The 15,549-nt window shown below is 34.8% G+C and overlaps 1 protein-coding gene across 3 annotated transcripts in view; it reads right to left on the bottom strand.

Moving 5' to 3' along the window:
- Nucleotides 1-2,633: 2,633 nt before the first annotated feature.
- LOC106876202 (nucleoside diphosphate kinase 6, mitochondrial) overlaps nt 2,634-15,549 on the bottom strand; it is a 45,623-nt gene continuing 32,707 nt past the window's right edge. For all 3 annotated transcript variants that reach the window (XM_089357241.1, XM_014924659.3, XM_052970469.2), the window contains one exon: nt 2,634-15,049. In XM_089357241.1, the coding sequence (XP_089213367.1) occupies nt 14,901-15,049 (149 nt within the window). In that variant the 3' untranslated portion in view covers nt 2,634-14,900. The remainder of the gene's footprint in view (nt 15,050-15,549) is intronic.

Genomic DNA, 15,549 nt, shown 5'->3' on the forward strand with positions numbered 1-15,549 from the left:
CATTTTAGAGAGATAGAGATTCAAGCTACTGGATAGGGTTTTTAATGGCTATTGATATTACCTATGAGTGTGAGAGAACAATAGTTGGCAGGGTCAGAAGGATTACCTTCCTTAGAATATATTTATATAGTGCCGGCGAACTGGCTCCTGTGCAGGTGGCACGTAAAATACACCATTTTGAGCGTGGCTGTTGCCAGTACCGCCTGACTTGCCTTCGTGCCGGTGGCACGTAAAAGCACCCACTACACTCTCGGAGTGGTTGGTGTTAGGAAGGGCATCCAGCTGTAGAAACTCTGCCAAATCAGATTGGAGCCTGGTGTAGCCATCTGGTTTCACCAGTCCTCAGTCAAATCGTCCAACCCATACTAGCATGGAAAACGGACGTTAAATGACTGATGAGTGTGGTGGGTAGAGGCTGACCAATTTTAAACTATTTGCGAGATAATAATTACAATTATTTCAAATTTTGGCACAAGGCCAGTATTTTGGTGGGTGGGTTGTTGATTACAATGACTTCAGTACTTGACTGGTATTTATATTTCATTGATCCAGAAAAGATTAAAGGCAAAGATGACCTCAATGGGATTTGAACTCAGCATGTGGCAAGCTGGAGCAAACATTGCAAAGCATTCCTTTTCTTCTAATGCTTTAATGATTCTTATAGCTCACTGCCTTAGTTATAATAATAATCAGGACTATAAAAGACACCCCTATAGTATTCAATATATAAATATAAATCTGTTGGACCAAAAAAAAAAAATTGAATGGGGGGGGGGGACCACAAGCTGCTTTTAATGTCAGTTTTTCATATTAGGTTTGAGTATATTTGAATGAAAAATAAGTCATTTTTAAAACAAATTTCCTCATCTCAAACTATATTTTTATCCTTTTGTATCGATAGAGTTATACATTTTTCAAATCTTATAATTTCTTAACACATTTCAATAAGACTATATTAAATTTGTAAGTAATATTTCAAAGAAAACTACCCATTTTAAAATTTCGAAACCTCTCTTAGATATTTCTTTCTGTATAAAATTTTGCTTCCACAATTCACAATCAACAGGAATATTAATCAATAAGTATTAATAAGACTATTATTACAGCCTGCAATTGCCACATAGAAATAATATAAGCAAGCCATTAGCAGTAGACTTCGTTGAACCCATGTATAAGCATTTTCATAATTGTTCTGATAACTTTATAAAATGCTAGTTTTATAGGAAATATTATGTAAAGTTTTCTAGTGTAAGAAGCATGCACAGTCCTGAATCTTCTTTGGAAAGATAAACAATCAATAACTGACAGTGGTACAATGTTTCAAATCGCTTATATAACTATTAATTTTTTTTATTTAATCCAGATCAGGCTGATGGCTTTGTGGAAAAAACATCAAATGAGATTGATAGAGGTTTTGTGGGATGTAATTTGTACAGAGCTATAATCCTGCTGTTAAAATTGATTAGTTATTATGCTCACTAGGAAGAGGTGGGGTGGATCATATTTGTTGTACTAAAATACTCACAAAGGCATTGCAGTATGGTTAAGAAGTTTGCTTTGAAACTGATTTCAAATACAGTGCCATTTGCATGGCACTTTGGGCAAGTGTCTTTTACTGTAGCTTCAAGCTGACCAAAGACTTGTGAATTAATTTTGTTGTTGACAGAAACCATTTCAAAACCTTATATATATACTCCTTTATTTGTTTCAGTCATTTGACTGCGGCCATGCTGGAGCACAGCCTTTAGTCGAGCAAATTGACCCCAGGACTTATTCTTTGTAAGCCTAGTACTTACTCTATCAGTCACTTTTTTGCCGAACCGCTAAGTTACGGGGACGTAAACACACCAACATCGGTTGTCAAGCGATGGTGGGGGGACAAACACACATACATACATACATATATATATATATATATACATACATACAATGGGCTTCTTTCAGTTTCCGTCTACCAAATCCACTCACAAGGCTTTGGTTGGCCCGAGGCTATAGTAGAAGACACTTGCCCAAGGTGCCACACAGTGGGACTGAACCTGGAACCATGTGGATCGTAAGCATGCTACTTACCACACAGCCACTCCTACACCTATATATATATATATATATATATAATTTTAATGTTTACTTTCCATGCTTACATGGGTTGAATTGAGTTTATTGATGCAGATTTTCTAAGGCTAGACAGCCTTCCTGTCACTCACCCTCACCCGTTTCCAAGAAAGGCAATATTTCCCCATAGTCAGACACGTTTACACAGAATATTGAAAATGAGTGACACTGCCTGCATGACTTACGACTATCACGTAATAAAATAAAAACACTCATACACATATGATGGGCTTCTTTCAGTTTCTCTCACAAGACTTTGGTTGGCTTGATGCTGACCAAAATAGAAAACACTTGTACAAGGTGCCACACAGTAGGACTGAAATCAAAACCATGTGGTTGGGAAGCAAATTTTTCAACCGTGCACTTGAATGGTCTTCGTGTAAGGTAATGTAATTGAAGAAATACATGAAAGTAAAAATAAAACCATTTATCATTCAAGTTAATTCATTAAAAGAAAACAATAAAACCTGAAGTTTCTTGTTTACATAAATAAAGAACTGGCATAAATTACACAGAACAAAAAAGCTTGAAATGTTTTATTAAAAAACAAAATTACATGCTTGACTAAAATTACTATTGCATTGAGTTTCAGTCAAATTATAAAGTACTTATGAGATCATACTACAAATGCTTGCAAGATAGAGATCATCTATATTTTGCAGTAGGCTTTATGGTATATTCTTGAGCAAGACATTTTATTCCATTTTTCTCCAAATATATAACTTGCAGGGAAAAAGAAAAATCCTACTTCTCACTACACGTCTAGTATGTTAACTTGCAACAGACTAGCATCCTGTTCACATTTGTTTGTTTCATTTTTATTTTATTTTATTTTATTTTATATTACAATTGGTAGATAATAGTATTGTTGGTTACAGGTTTTCAATGTACTTGTCACTGGTTCACTGTATTTCCAATTGTGAAAGTAACAAGGGAGTGTCTTTATAATTTATGGCAGAACAAATATCACAACTTTATTCAAAAAGCATTAATTTGTCACTTTTCTTATTGAGATGCATCAGTGGTAGGCATGTATATAATATGTATGAATATATATACACATATATTTATCTATATATAGTATATTTTTGTGCATATATACATGTGTATGTATGTATTCTGTCCAGTTTCTACTTGCAAAATATTGGTCAATACAAGTCTATGGTAAAAGACACTTGCCTAAGGTGTCACACAGTGGGTTTGAACCTGGATCTTCATGATTGTAACGCAAATATTTTAACCACACAGCCATGCTGGTATTCATTTAATACCACAAAAGGCATAGCTGAGCTTTAATACTAACCTTATAGCTATCATAGCTTATCAAAAGAAAAAAAAAAAAATCAAAACATGACATATAAACCTACAATAAAAAATACATATTTAGCAACAGTTTATAACCCTTAATTTGTTGTACAAACTGATCACAAGTGAATAGATTGTAATTAATTATTGCTACAGTGGGTATGTCCAAAAAGTTTAATAAGACATACAGGAGGACTCATTGTGGAAGATCATTGATGAATTTTATAAAAACTTTAGGGAAAAGCAGCATCTGTAATGCTTTTCAGGACCTCCAAGACTTGTGGAAGGAAGGACGGAAATTATACTCAGACCAGAGTACTTGCCTGAGTGCTTTTATCAGAGTGTACTCCCCAAGGGCCAAGTGGTGGTGTAAACCATACAACAGATTAAGTCTACCAACCCCAAATGGAGATATCACAGACAGATTGTTGCAGGAGATGTTATAAATAAAATGGACCTCACAAGTCTATGATAAATGTAAATCATAGAATTATTTCATTGGTGAGGCTGAATGGATGAGATTGCAAATCTAGCAGCTAAGAGGAGAAGAAAAAACATCTTCAATAAATTATCAATATGTAACAACACTATATAACACATAATAAATATATTCTGTGTTATACAGTGTTGCTACTCCATGTGTTTAACTGTAAACAATGTTTGTAATTCCAATCTTCCAGCAATTAAAACCGTGGTACCAACATTAGAATAATTATGGAACCAAGATTAAAACACACAGCAAGATTAGAATATTTTTGCAACAAGGCTCTCTGTAGATACATATTTTCTGTTTGTTTTTGTTTTTCCAATATAAAACATCTTACTCATTGCTAACATGTTTATCAATGTTAGTTATGGGTATGATGGTTCTGCAAATTTAGATATTTATAGGAGATTTTTAAAGGCATGTTTTTCATTTCCTTTTTATCAACTAATTTGCTAAAAATATGCATTAAGCCTTACCAATGAGGTTAATTTTTCACAGGTAATCTCTGATCTGCTGCAGGTTAAGGTTAAATGTAGGGAAGAGCACTCCACAGACACGTGTACCCTTAACGTAGTTCTCGGGGATATTCAGCGTGACACAGAGTGTGACAAGGCTGACCCTTTGAATTACAGGCACAACAGAAACAGGAATAAAGAGTGAGAGAAAGTTGTGGTGAAAGAGTACAGCAGGGTTCGCCACCATCCCCTGCCGGAGCCTCATGGGGCTTTAGGTGTTTTCGCTCAATAAACACTCACAATGCCCGGTCTGAGAATCGAAACCGCGATCCTATGACCGCGAGTCCGCTGCCCTAACCACTGGGCCATTGCGCCTCCACGTGGTCCTAAATACACTATGCCTGAAAAGCAAAAACAGATTACTTGCAGCTGAAAAAACTTCTGGTCATAAGCCTACTTCATCAGGGTTTACTTAGGGTTAAGTAAGAACAAGAAAGGTCTAAAATCATGATCTTTCAGATCTGCTATACTAGTTGATACAGTTACTAAAAAATATTTCTTCTCTACTCTAGGCACAAGGCCTGAAATTTTGTGGGAGTGGGCCAGTTGATTAGATCGACCAGTATGCAACTGGTACTTAATTTATCGACCCCGAAAGGATGAAAGGCAAAGTCGACCTCAGCGGAATTTGAACTCAGACCATAAAGAGAGATGAAATGCCGCTAAGCATTTCGCCCGGCGTGCTAACATTTCTGCCAGCTCGCCACTTTACTAAAAAATATTTCTAACATAGTTATGTTACAGGGGAGGAGAAAGATGACTTTTCACAGCAATCACTAAATGAAAGCTATGAGCTATTTATAAGAATCATTATTGAATCAAGGACTTAACTAGCTTTCAACTGCTTTGTACTGTACACTTACCAACAAGAACACAAATATTAACAGCACTTCATTTCACCTAATCCTGTGACTATGGAATGAAACAGGAATTGCACATCCAACAAATCAATATATATATATAGAGAGATATGTAGATACCATCTGGTTTCAGTCAATTGACTGCAACCAAGCTGGGGTACCGCCTTGAAGGGTTTCAGTGGAATAAATCAACCTCTGGACTTCTCTGTTTAAGCCTAGTTCTTATTCTTTTACTGAACTGCTAAGCTATGGGGACATACACACACCAACACCAGTTGTCAAGTGGTGGTGGGGCAACACAAAGACACACACACATAGATTCATACATACACACATACACACACATATATACATATATATGTGACAGGGTTCTTTCAGTTTCCGTCCACCAAATCCATTCACAAGGCTTTGGTCAGCCTAGGGCTATAGTAGAAGACACTTGTCCAAGGTGTCACGTGGTGGGATTGAACCTGGAACCATGTGGTTGGGAAGCAAGCTTTTTTACCACACAGCTATGCCTGTATATATATATATATATATATATATATATATATATATATATATATATATATATATATATATATATATATATATATATATATATATATATATATATATATATATATATATATTATACACACACTTGTATGTCATCATCATCATCATCATTGTTTAACGTCCGCTTTCCATGCTAGCATGGGTTGGACGATTTGACTGAGGACTGGTGAACCAGATGGCTATACCAGGCTCCATAAAAATTTCACAAAGTTATTCAACCTACAGAAGAGTAAAAAACATCTGTGTAAATTCGTATAAAAATAAACTGTTGAGGTAATTCAGCTTTCACAACTACAAAAGAATATTTGTTATGTTCTTTTATTTGTTTTAGTCATTTGAGTGCAGCCATGCTGGAGCACTGCCTTTAGTTGAACAAATCGACCCCAGGACTTATTCTTTGTAAGCCTGGTACTTATTCTATCGGTCTCTTTTGCTGAACTGCTAAGTTACGGGCACGTAAACACGCCAACATCGGTTGTCAAGCAATGGTGGGGGGTACAAACACAGAAACACACACACACATATATATATGACAGGCTTCTTTCAGTTTCCATTTACCAATCCACTCACAAGGCTTTGGTTGGCCTGAGGCTATAGTAGAAAACAAGGCGCCAAGCAATGGGACTGAACCTGAAACCATGTGGTTGGTAAGCAAGCTGATTACCACACAGCCACTCTTGTGCCTATATGTGTGTGTGTGTGTGTGTATATATATATATATATATACACACACATTATGTATGTGCATGCGTGTATACATATACACATATAATATATATATAATCATTATTCTAGTTTGAACACATGTTTTCCATGCTTGCCTGGGCCAAGTGGGGAATTAATTGTGGCAGATTTTCTATGCTCATATGCCATTCCTGTCACCAATGCTCACCTGTTTCAAAGAAAGGTAACGCTTCTCCGTGGTTGAACATGTTTTTGTGGAAGACTGGAAATAAAAGACAAAATTTGTATGATGGTGATGCTTATTTACAACTATATTACAATATTTACACTATCTTGTGATCCAGTTTCCATCTACCAAATCCACTTGCAAAGGTTTGGTTAGCCTGAAGCAATAGTAGAAGATATTTGCCTAAGATACCTTGCAGGAAGACTGAACCTAGAACTATATGATTGGGAAGCGAATATCTTAACCACACAAGCAGTGCCAAATTATTCAAGTTCATCTGTTTCTTCAGATCAGCCTGAATAAAATATTACACTCTATTAGTATTGAGTACTTTCTATCCTATTTATTAAAACTAATGCGCGTGTGTATGTAAATGTGTTTCATCTTGCTACCTGCCAAATTGTTGGTATAGAGTCAAATCACCAGTTAACTGACAAATCCATTCTATTAACATACCTAGGGTTTCAGAATAGGATTTTGATTGTAATTTACACTATATATATATATATATATTATCCCAATTTCTATTGCTATATAGTATATTTTAATAATTACTGATATTTTATTGTTATGTCTCAACGCTACTGCTATCTAGCACCTTCGGATGATCTCTACTCAACCCACCTACCATGGCCAGACTACCTCTATTTATATGTCTTGGGAGATTCTACTTCTTCGCCTGGGGGCGTCAACACAACATTTATATTTTATATATTATATATTATATATGCAAAGCATAATATGTCATACATGTATGTATATTGTTATAATTGTCCTTTTAATAAATAAATAAATTGACATAATATAATGTCTATAAGTTGATGAATACCACCTATTGCTCCCCTCCATTTTCTTACTGCTATCATCATCATCATCATCATCGTTTAACGTCCGCTTTCCATGCTAGCATGGGTTGGACGATTTGACTGAGGGCTGGTGGACCAGGAGGCGACACCAGGCCCCAATCTGATTTGGCAGAGTTTCTACAGCTGGATGCCCTTCCTAACGCCAACCACTCCGAGAGTGTAGTGGGTGTTTTACGTGCCACCGGCACGAGGGCCAGTCAGGCGGAACTGGCGACGGCCACGCTCGAAATGGTGTGTTTTACATGCCACCTGCACAGGAGCCAGCCCATCGGCACTGGCAACGATCTCGCTTGAAGATCGTTGCCAGTGCCGAGGGATTATCAATCTGGGTAAAATACTTTATAAACTCTGTTAGTATTACTTAAATCAGTAAAGAACTTGGTGTATCCTTGTGGCAGAGTCTGAGGTTATAGGTTATTACCATTCTATATTGCATATTTCTTTACTATAATAAAGAAATTTGCAATGACCATTATTTAAGCCTTGTCTTATATATCTATCTATCTATCTATCTATCTATCTATCTATCTATCTATCTATATATATATATATATATATATATATAGCTTAAACCTCATTCACAACCAAGGGTGATCATCTGATACCTTATACTCCACTTTCACTAATTGTTTTAGATACCTAAGTAACTAGAAGTAGATCTTTCATCCTTGACCAACCAGGACATTAAGGATGGGGCAGTTGAACAAGAGAAGGCTTCTCCAGCAGTTGGCTGATCCTCATTTTCAACTGTATAGGAATAAAGTGAAATAATGTGCCTTGTTCAAGAACAATGTTGCACCCAGTCCAGGAATTGAACCATAATCTTATGATCATGAACACACGCCCTAGCTATTAGGCCATGTGGCGTCACATAACATACACACACATATTCATTTATATAAATATGAATGTGCGTGTGTGTGTATCAAGTAGAGCAATAAAATATCAAATTCTACCTCGGTTATAGAAAGCTGAGAGAGTGCATGTCAGGTGAATTTGGCTACTGTTAGGACAACTTATTTGGTCTCATTAAGCTCTGCACACCCTAGAGCTCTAAGCTATAACAAATGCCATATCTTAACTGATTTGATTTTTTTGTATAAATGTTATGGAGAACAGCTGTTGGTAACAAACTAGAACCACCATTCTGCAGAAAATACCCATGTTTTATTAAACATGGCCTCATAATATATATTTTGTTGCTCTTTTGCTTATTTCAGTCATTTGACTGTGGCCATGCTGGAGCACTGCCTTTAGTTAAGCAAATCTACACCAGGACTTATTCTTTGGAAGCCCAGTACTTATACTATCGGTTTCTTTTGCCGAACCGCTAAGTTACAGAGACGTAAACACACCACCATCAGTTGTCAAGTGATGTTGGGTGAACAAACACAGACATATAAACATATATACACACATACATATATATATTTACATATATATGTCGGGCTTCTTTCAGTTTCCGTCTACCAAATCCACTCACAAAGCTTTAGTCGGCCCGAAGCTATAGTAGAAGACACTTGCCCAAGGTGCCATGTAGCGGGACTGAACCCAGAACCATGTGGTTGGTAAGCAAGCTACTTACCACACAGCCACTCCTGTTGTTGACAAATTAATGAGGTATTATACTAGATTTGTTTCGTGTGTGAAGTTGAATTTTTGCCATAATCAATCTTTGACCTTGTTGCATTTGGTAAATTACCTGTGATATACAAATATCAATTGAATTGAGTAATGGAATGAAATATGTAGCTTTCATTTCATGGTTACAATTTATGGTATTATTTTGAGTCAACTATGTTACATTAGTCTTCTCTGATTTCCTCAGATCACATTAATGATACCAAGAGAAGGTTATCAAGATTATGAAACCTAGGGTAATTCAGAGTAGATCTTTATATTAACTTGCCTATAACTAAATGTCAAGGAGATGCATCTCATTATCTGCCAAGCAAGACATTGGTGGATAAAGATGATACAAACACATACAAACATATGTTTGTGTATATCTGTATGTATATATGGTTAATTGCTAAGTCCATATTTGTGTTCCATACAATTAACTTCAATACAGAAATATGTGTGTGTGATGTGTATGTGAATTTATATACATATGTGTACAAGTGAATATACGCGTATGCACAAATACATACACATACAATGTCATTTTCATCATTGATCTACATGAGAGTTATAAACTATGGCTCACTCATTCAATGATGAAAATCAATAATATACCAGAGTAATCAACAGTATTTCCTTGTAGATTATCTCCAGTATTGGATTAATAAAGTTGGAATCAGAATAGGAGATTGTCTTGTCTGATTACAACAATGAAACTCTGGGGTATATCATACTTGCCGACAAAGGCTCTTTCATAAGTAGCACAGGAAAAGCACATATGCTATTATTGTCTCACATTTCTGGCTTTACATTCAGGTTTCAGAAGTATCTAAAACTCAAGTATAATGAGCTGTACATAAACTTCTTGGAAGGCTCATGTACAGCTCATTACTGTATATTATTTTTCTGCTTGAGATGACACACTCCTTTTGATTATAAGTATATTACAACCTACTGGATGTTCAGTAGGTCAGAAATACATTTGCTGCTGTAGCTGTTTCCTTTTTTTTTTTTCCTTTTTGCATTAGGTACATACCATTCAAGGGGCTTTATAACCTTATGATTAAATATTCATCCATAATTCTGTAAGTTCCATATCAACTTCTTCCAACTCACTTATTGTTTGAGATTAACTTCATATGTTCATTGTTTAGACAAAACTTAAAATTCGTTGACATCAACTAACTACACAAGCAATGTTAAAATTGTCTTACAGTCTTCTACAGCAACAAATAGTTGTGTCAATGAGATAGTCTTCATCCTCACAACCACAAAGTAAGTCATAATCTACATTTTCACACTGTAAGAATTATTGTTATCATCACCATCACAATTGTCACCTTCAATATTTTATGTCTAAAAATGAATGAAATGAGAAATATGAAAAGTTTCTAACAATGCAGAAAGTTTACCATTATATTTCTGGTGCAAAGACCTATCTTCAGAAGAATACAGTCAAGAACAAACGTTCATTTGACTGTGTTCTTCTGAAGATGGGCTTTGTGCTCAAAATATAAAGGATTTTAAAACTTTCTGTATTGTAAGAAACTTTCCTTTTCTCTCATTTCACTCATGTTTCTACGTCTATACTGCAATGCTTCAAGTGAGCTACAACACTCTTATTTTTATGTCTGCTTTTACCATGTTGGTATGGATTGGATAAGATTTAGTTGAGGCCATATTTTATGAGTGTATATCTTTGCTGTCACCAATCCTTACTTGTTCTCAAGTAAGGTATTGGCCTTTTATACAACAAACTATGCAATGGCCGGATATGTTTTCATGGTAGTTGTAAAAATTGACACCGCCTAAATGGTGACAGTGCCTTATACTTCAAGTGTGTAAACAATATCAAGATATAGATGGGAACACACATATATACATGCATGCACCTACACATACGTATATATATACACGCATGCATACACACATGCATATAAAGCTACACATACACATGAGCCAAGCTTCCATGCAGTTTCTATCAATCAATTTCACTCACAAGGTATCTGTCAGCTGAGGCTACAATAGAAGACACTTGTCCCCAGAGCCATGCAGCAGGAAGGAATCCTAATCATGCTATTGTATCCGCATCTATGAAAAGTAATTCAAAATACAATATATTTCACCTCAATTTACATAATCATTACATGAAAATATATTGGAAGTTAACGCAAATTTGACTGCTCATAATAGTATTGGCAAATCAGTTCTAGGCTGGCTCTACTAGAACAGACCTATGATCGAAGGCATTCAAGCTGCAACCGTTCCATCTTTCATTCAATCATAATTCACCTAGGACCACATTATCTCAAGATAATAGGATATGAATTGATGGAAATTTGGCAGTTATTTTTAACAGACTGAATGACTGCATAGAGGTTCTCTCATTGGCACATAATATCAATTTATAACAATGGTACAAGGTCTCAAATTTAGGGGATGGGTATAGTTGATTAGACCACACTCAGTACTTGACTGGTACTTATTTTATTAACCCTGGCAAAGATGATCCTAGCAAGACATAAATAAAAAAAAAAATTAGATAAAATCTGTTCCAAGCCTACAGCTGGCTCATTAGGCTAGGCCTTAGGTTACTGAGAATACAAGGAATCCCCACTGAATGGGATGCCAGTCCATTGCAAGCTTAACTGCCAGCTATTGCTGCTGGTACTCTTTTGCAGTTGAGTGGACTGGAGCAATGTGAAATGAAGTGCCTTGCTTAAGGACAAAATTTGCTTCCAAATTTAGGTACTGAATCTTACAATCAAAACTCAACACCCAAACCACTAGGCATAAATAGTCACAACTAAATACTGAAAGGCATTTTCTTTGACACTCTGCTGTTTCTGTTAGTCCACTGGCCTCATTGGCACGTAATATTGGCAAATAAATAATTTTGGTCATATATAAGTGATAACTACATTATTACTTGTATATAGGATCAGGTTATTAAATAGGAATCAAATAATTCATAAATAAAACTGGTTTCAGCCATTTCATATTCAATTTTTCATACATGCAAGTTGAATGGGTTGAAAATTCACATGAAATGCTGAAGCATTTACTTTTGAATAATTGATTGATATTTGGTTGGGAGGAAATATTATGTTCCCTGGCTCACCAACTACACTGTTATTTTTTATGATATCTTTGAGCATAGCAGTTAAATCAACCTTTCCCGATGTCATGAGATTTTACATTATTAACAGATGTACTTCAAGACTTCAGAGGAAACAACATTGACAGCAAAGATAAACACTTAATCATCCATCAAGAAAATATTTTTGTGTTGTTATCATTTCCATGAATGCATATTTATATGTGAGGTTCGAGTGACACTAAGGGTGTATGTACATTTTTATTCATTTTCTACTGCAATTAATAAACAAAAGGATCACTAGTCACAGGCTTCTAACAGGTCAATCACTGGTGCACTGCATATCTGATGGTCAGAGTGACATGGGAACATCTGTAACTTATGACAACAAAAATCTCAAAGGACTTTGTTTGAAAAGCACTATTTTCCCAGTGTTCTCACTCATGCTTACATATATACATAAATATATATCAAGATCTTCTGCACAGCTTCTGTTTACCAAATTCCATTCACAAGACTTTGGTCAATCCAAGACTAAAGCAGAAAACACTTGCTCAAGTCACCACACAGTTGGGCTGAACCAAGAACTACTTCGTTACAAAATAAAATTCTTAACCATACAACCATAAATGCACTTTGCAAGGGAGTTTTGTTAGAAATTCCACCAGTCTGCCAACTTGCTTTAAATACAACTCCTCTATGTACCAGCTTCTCTAGCTTCAATGTGTGAAGTAGAGTAATAAGTAACACATATTTCATTTAGGTTTGCTAAAGCAAGTAGCCCAGTGTGTGTTGTCCAATGCCACAATGCAAAACAAGGTGCTAGCATTTGAACTAATTAAAGCTTCAGGTGACAAACCTAACTCAATTTTTGCAACTCAGTCACAGTATCATTGATGAGTGTCTTTGGTTTGTATGCTTCAACAGTTCTACTTGCTTTATAGTCTGTACTTAGAACAGTTAAATTATTACTGTGACATATATCAGAAATGATAAATAGACATATGACTAGTGTATAGAATTGATATATATTAAATCTATCCAATAAGAAAACTCAATTAACGATTCAGGTTTTGATTACTTGAAGTGTATGTATGCATATATGTGTGTATACATCACTTTATGGATAAGTGAAGTAATAGACAGTAACTATGGTATAAATATTGGAACGATATACTATATTATAAAATGCTTTCATAGATTACAGTTCTGTTCGTCCTCAACATTAAATATACATTTTTCATAAGGAAATGTTTACTTTATAATTTACTTAAATCTGTAGAATTATAGCCTTTCTGTTATAGACACGTAGAGGTAGAAGTTTAGCTAACATAACCAAATAATACAAAAATTACAGCAGGATTTTTAAAACTTTATCAAAAAAGTCTGAGAAACCCCACCTCCAAAATGTTGCTCTCTTTTGACCATTATCTGATTGACAAATAACTTCAATTTAATTTAATCAGATAACAGAACTTGGACCAAACATCTACCTAATTATGGAGAGCCTCAGGAACTAAGGAAGCTATGAACAATTTCCTTCCTTCTTGAATTAAAAAAGTAATAAATTAAATAAATACATAAATAATATAAACTATGTGTCACCAAAAATCACAAGTGTGACAATGTTTATATCTATCAAACATATTTTGGTAAATTCAAGTCACTCTATTTTCCTAAGTTTAATCTTCTACCTATACTGGATCTGAATTTACCCAGAATTTACATTACAATAACAACATTTTTCAAAGAATTCTTCAAAATTCGCTAACAAACACTTAAATTTTAAATAACAGTGATATATTTTTCAAACCGAAACTAATGGTATCGCTATTTCTTTTACCATGTTTCCCAGAACGAAAAGAAGATCAAATTCTGTTTTCAGTTAAAAATGTAGAACAATATTTTAACAGTAAAAATTTCAAAAGTCTTGTAAGAAGAAAATATTCTAGAACAGTGTTTTAAAATATAGTATACATTTCTCCCAAAAGGTGGTGTAATGAATAACATACACTTAGTAAAGTTCTACATAACAAAGAGGTGACAAGAGGTACTAAATGATACTGAGGTAATAGCATAGTATACGGGTAATATATGAGAAGTGACCCCTGCCATCACCACCAATAGAAGTACCATTGGTTACTCAGTGGTACATAAGAAAAATACCATACCATTAAATTTCAAATTTCAGAAACTGGTGAAATTTCCAAGTATCTGTGGGAAAACAAGGGAGATTACAAAGTGACAGATTTTGAATATTTCTATTGCAATGTGACTCACTAAAAAACTCAGTGAATTTATGAATTATGAAACTGAATTTTATGATGCTTCAGTATGGCCACAACCAAATGGCTGGAACTAACAAGAACATAAAAATAATATTGTCTCCTACAGTGTTGTGCAATTTGTTATTCTGTTTAACAGAGAAGAAGAGATGTAAGGAATGATTTAAAGAACAAAGTGAATTTTGGCTAAACTATTTTTGGAACCACTGTTTTAGAACATTGAGAGTTGGTGGGGTGGGTGTTAAAAATTATTAGATTCATACAAAATATATTTGAATAAAATTAATTACGACATTCATGTTCACATGATTTTTCATTGAAAAACATGGTGCCCTTTTCTTCTAAAAATTTTCTGATCTCTTCTCGAAATTTGTCTATATCGATTTCTGGAAAGAAGAATTGAATTTCCGTATTTGCTGTTTCTTCAGAATCTGAATTAGAGAAAGGAAGAGAGAAAACAAAAAAATCTTTCAGCTTTTGAAACAATATAAGTATCATAAAAATATACTATAATATATAGACATTAATATATATAGACTTTGATTCTTACACTGGTTTCAGTCACTGGACTCGGACCATACTGGAATGGTTTTGCTGATTATATCAACCACAGTACCTGGTACTTATTTTAAATTGTGAAAGAAAGAAAGCTGAAGCCAACTTGGGTATAAAATGACACTATAAAGTATTGGTTTCAGCTTTTGGTACAAGGCCAGGAATTACAGGGAAGAGTAAAGTCAATTACATTGAATCCAGCATGAAAAGTTGACCTCAGTGGAATTTGAATTCAGAATGTAAAGATGAACAAAATGCTGCTAAGCATTTTACCTGGCGTGCTAATAATTCTGCCAGCTTACCACCTTAGACACAACTAAATATCACAAACTGCTTTGTTTGATGTTTTATTTTGTGTGTGGTATGATTTTTTTAA

Source organism: Octopus bimaculoides, chromosome 9 (assembly GCF_046866305.1).
Source record: "Octopus bimaculoides isolate indiv1 chromosome 9, ASM4686630v1, whole genome shotgun sequence".
NCBI classification, from domain to species: Eukaryota; Metazoa; Mollusca; class Cephalopoda; order Octopoda; family Octopodidae; genus Octopus; species Octopus bimaculoides.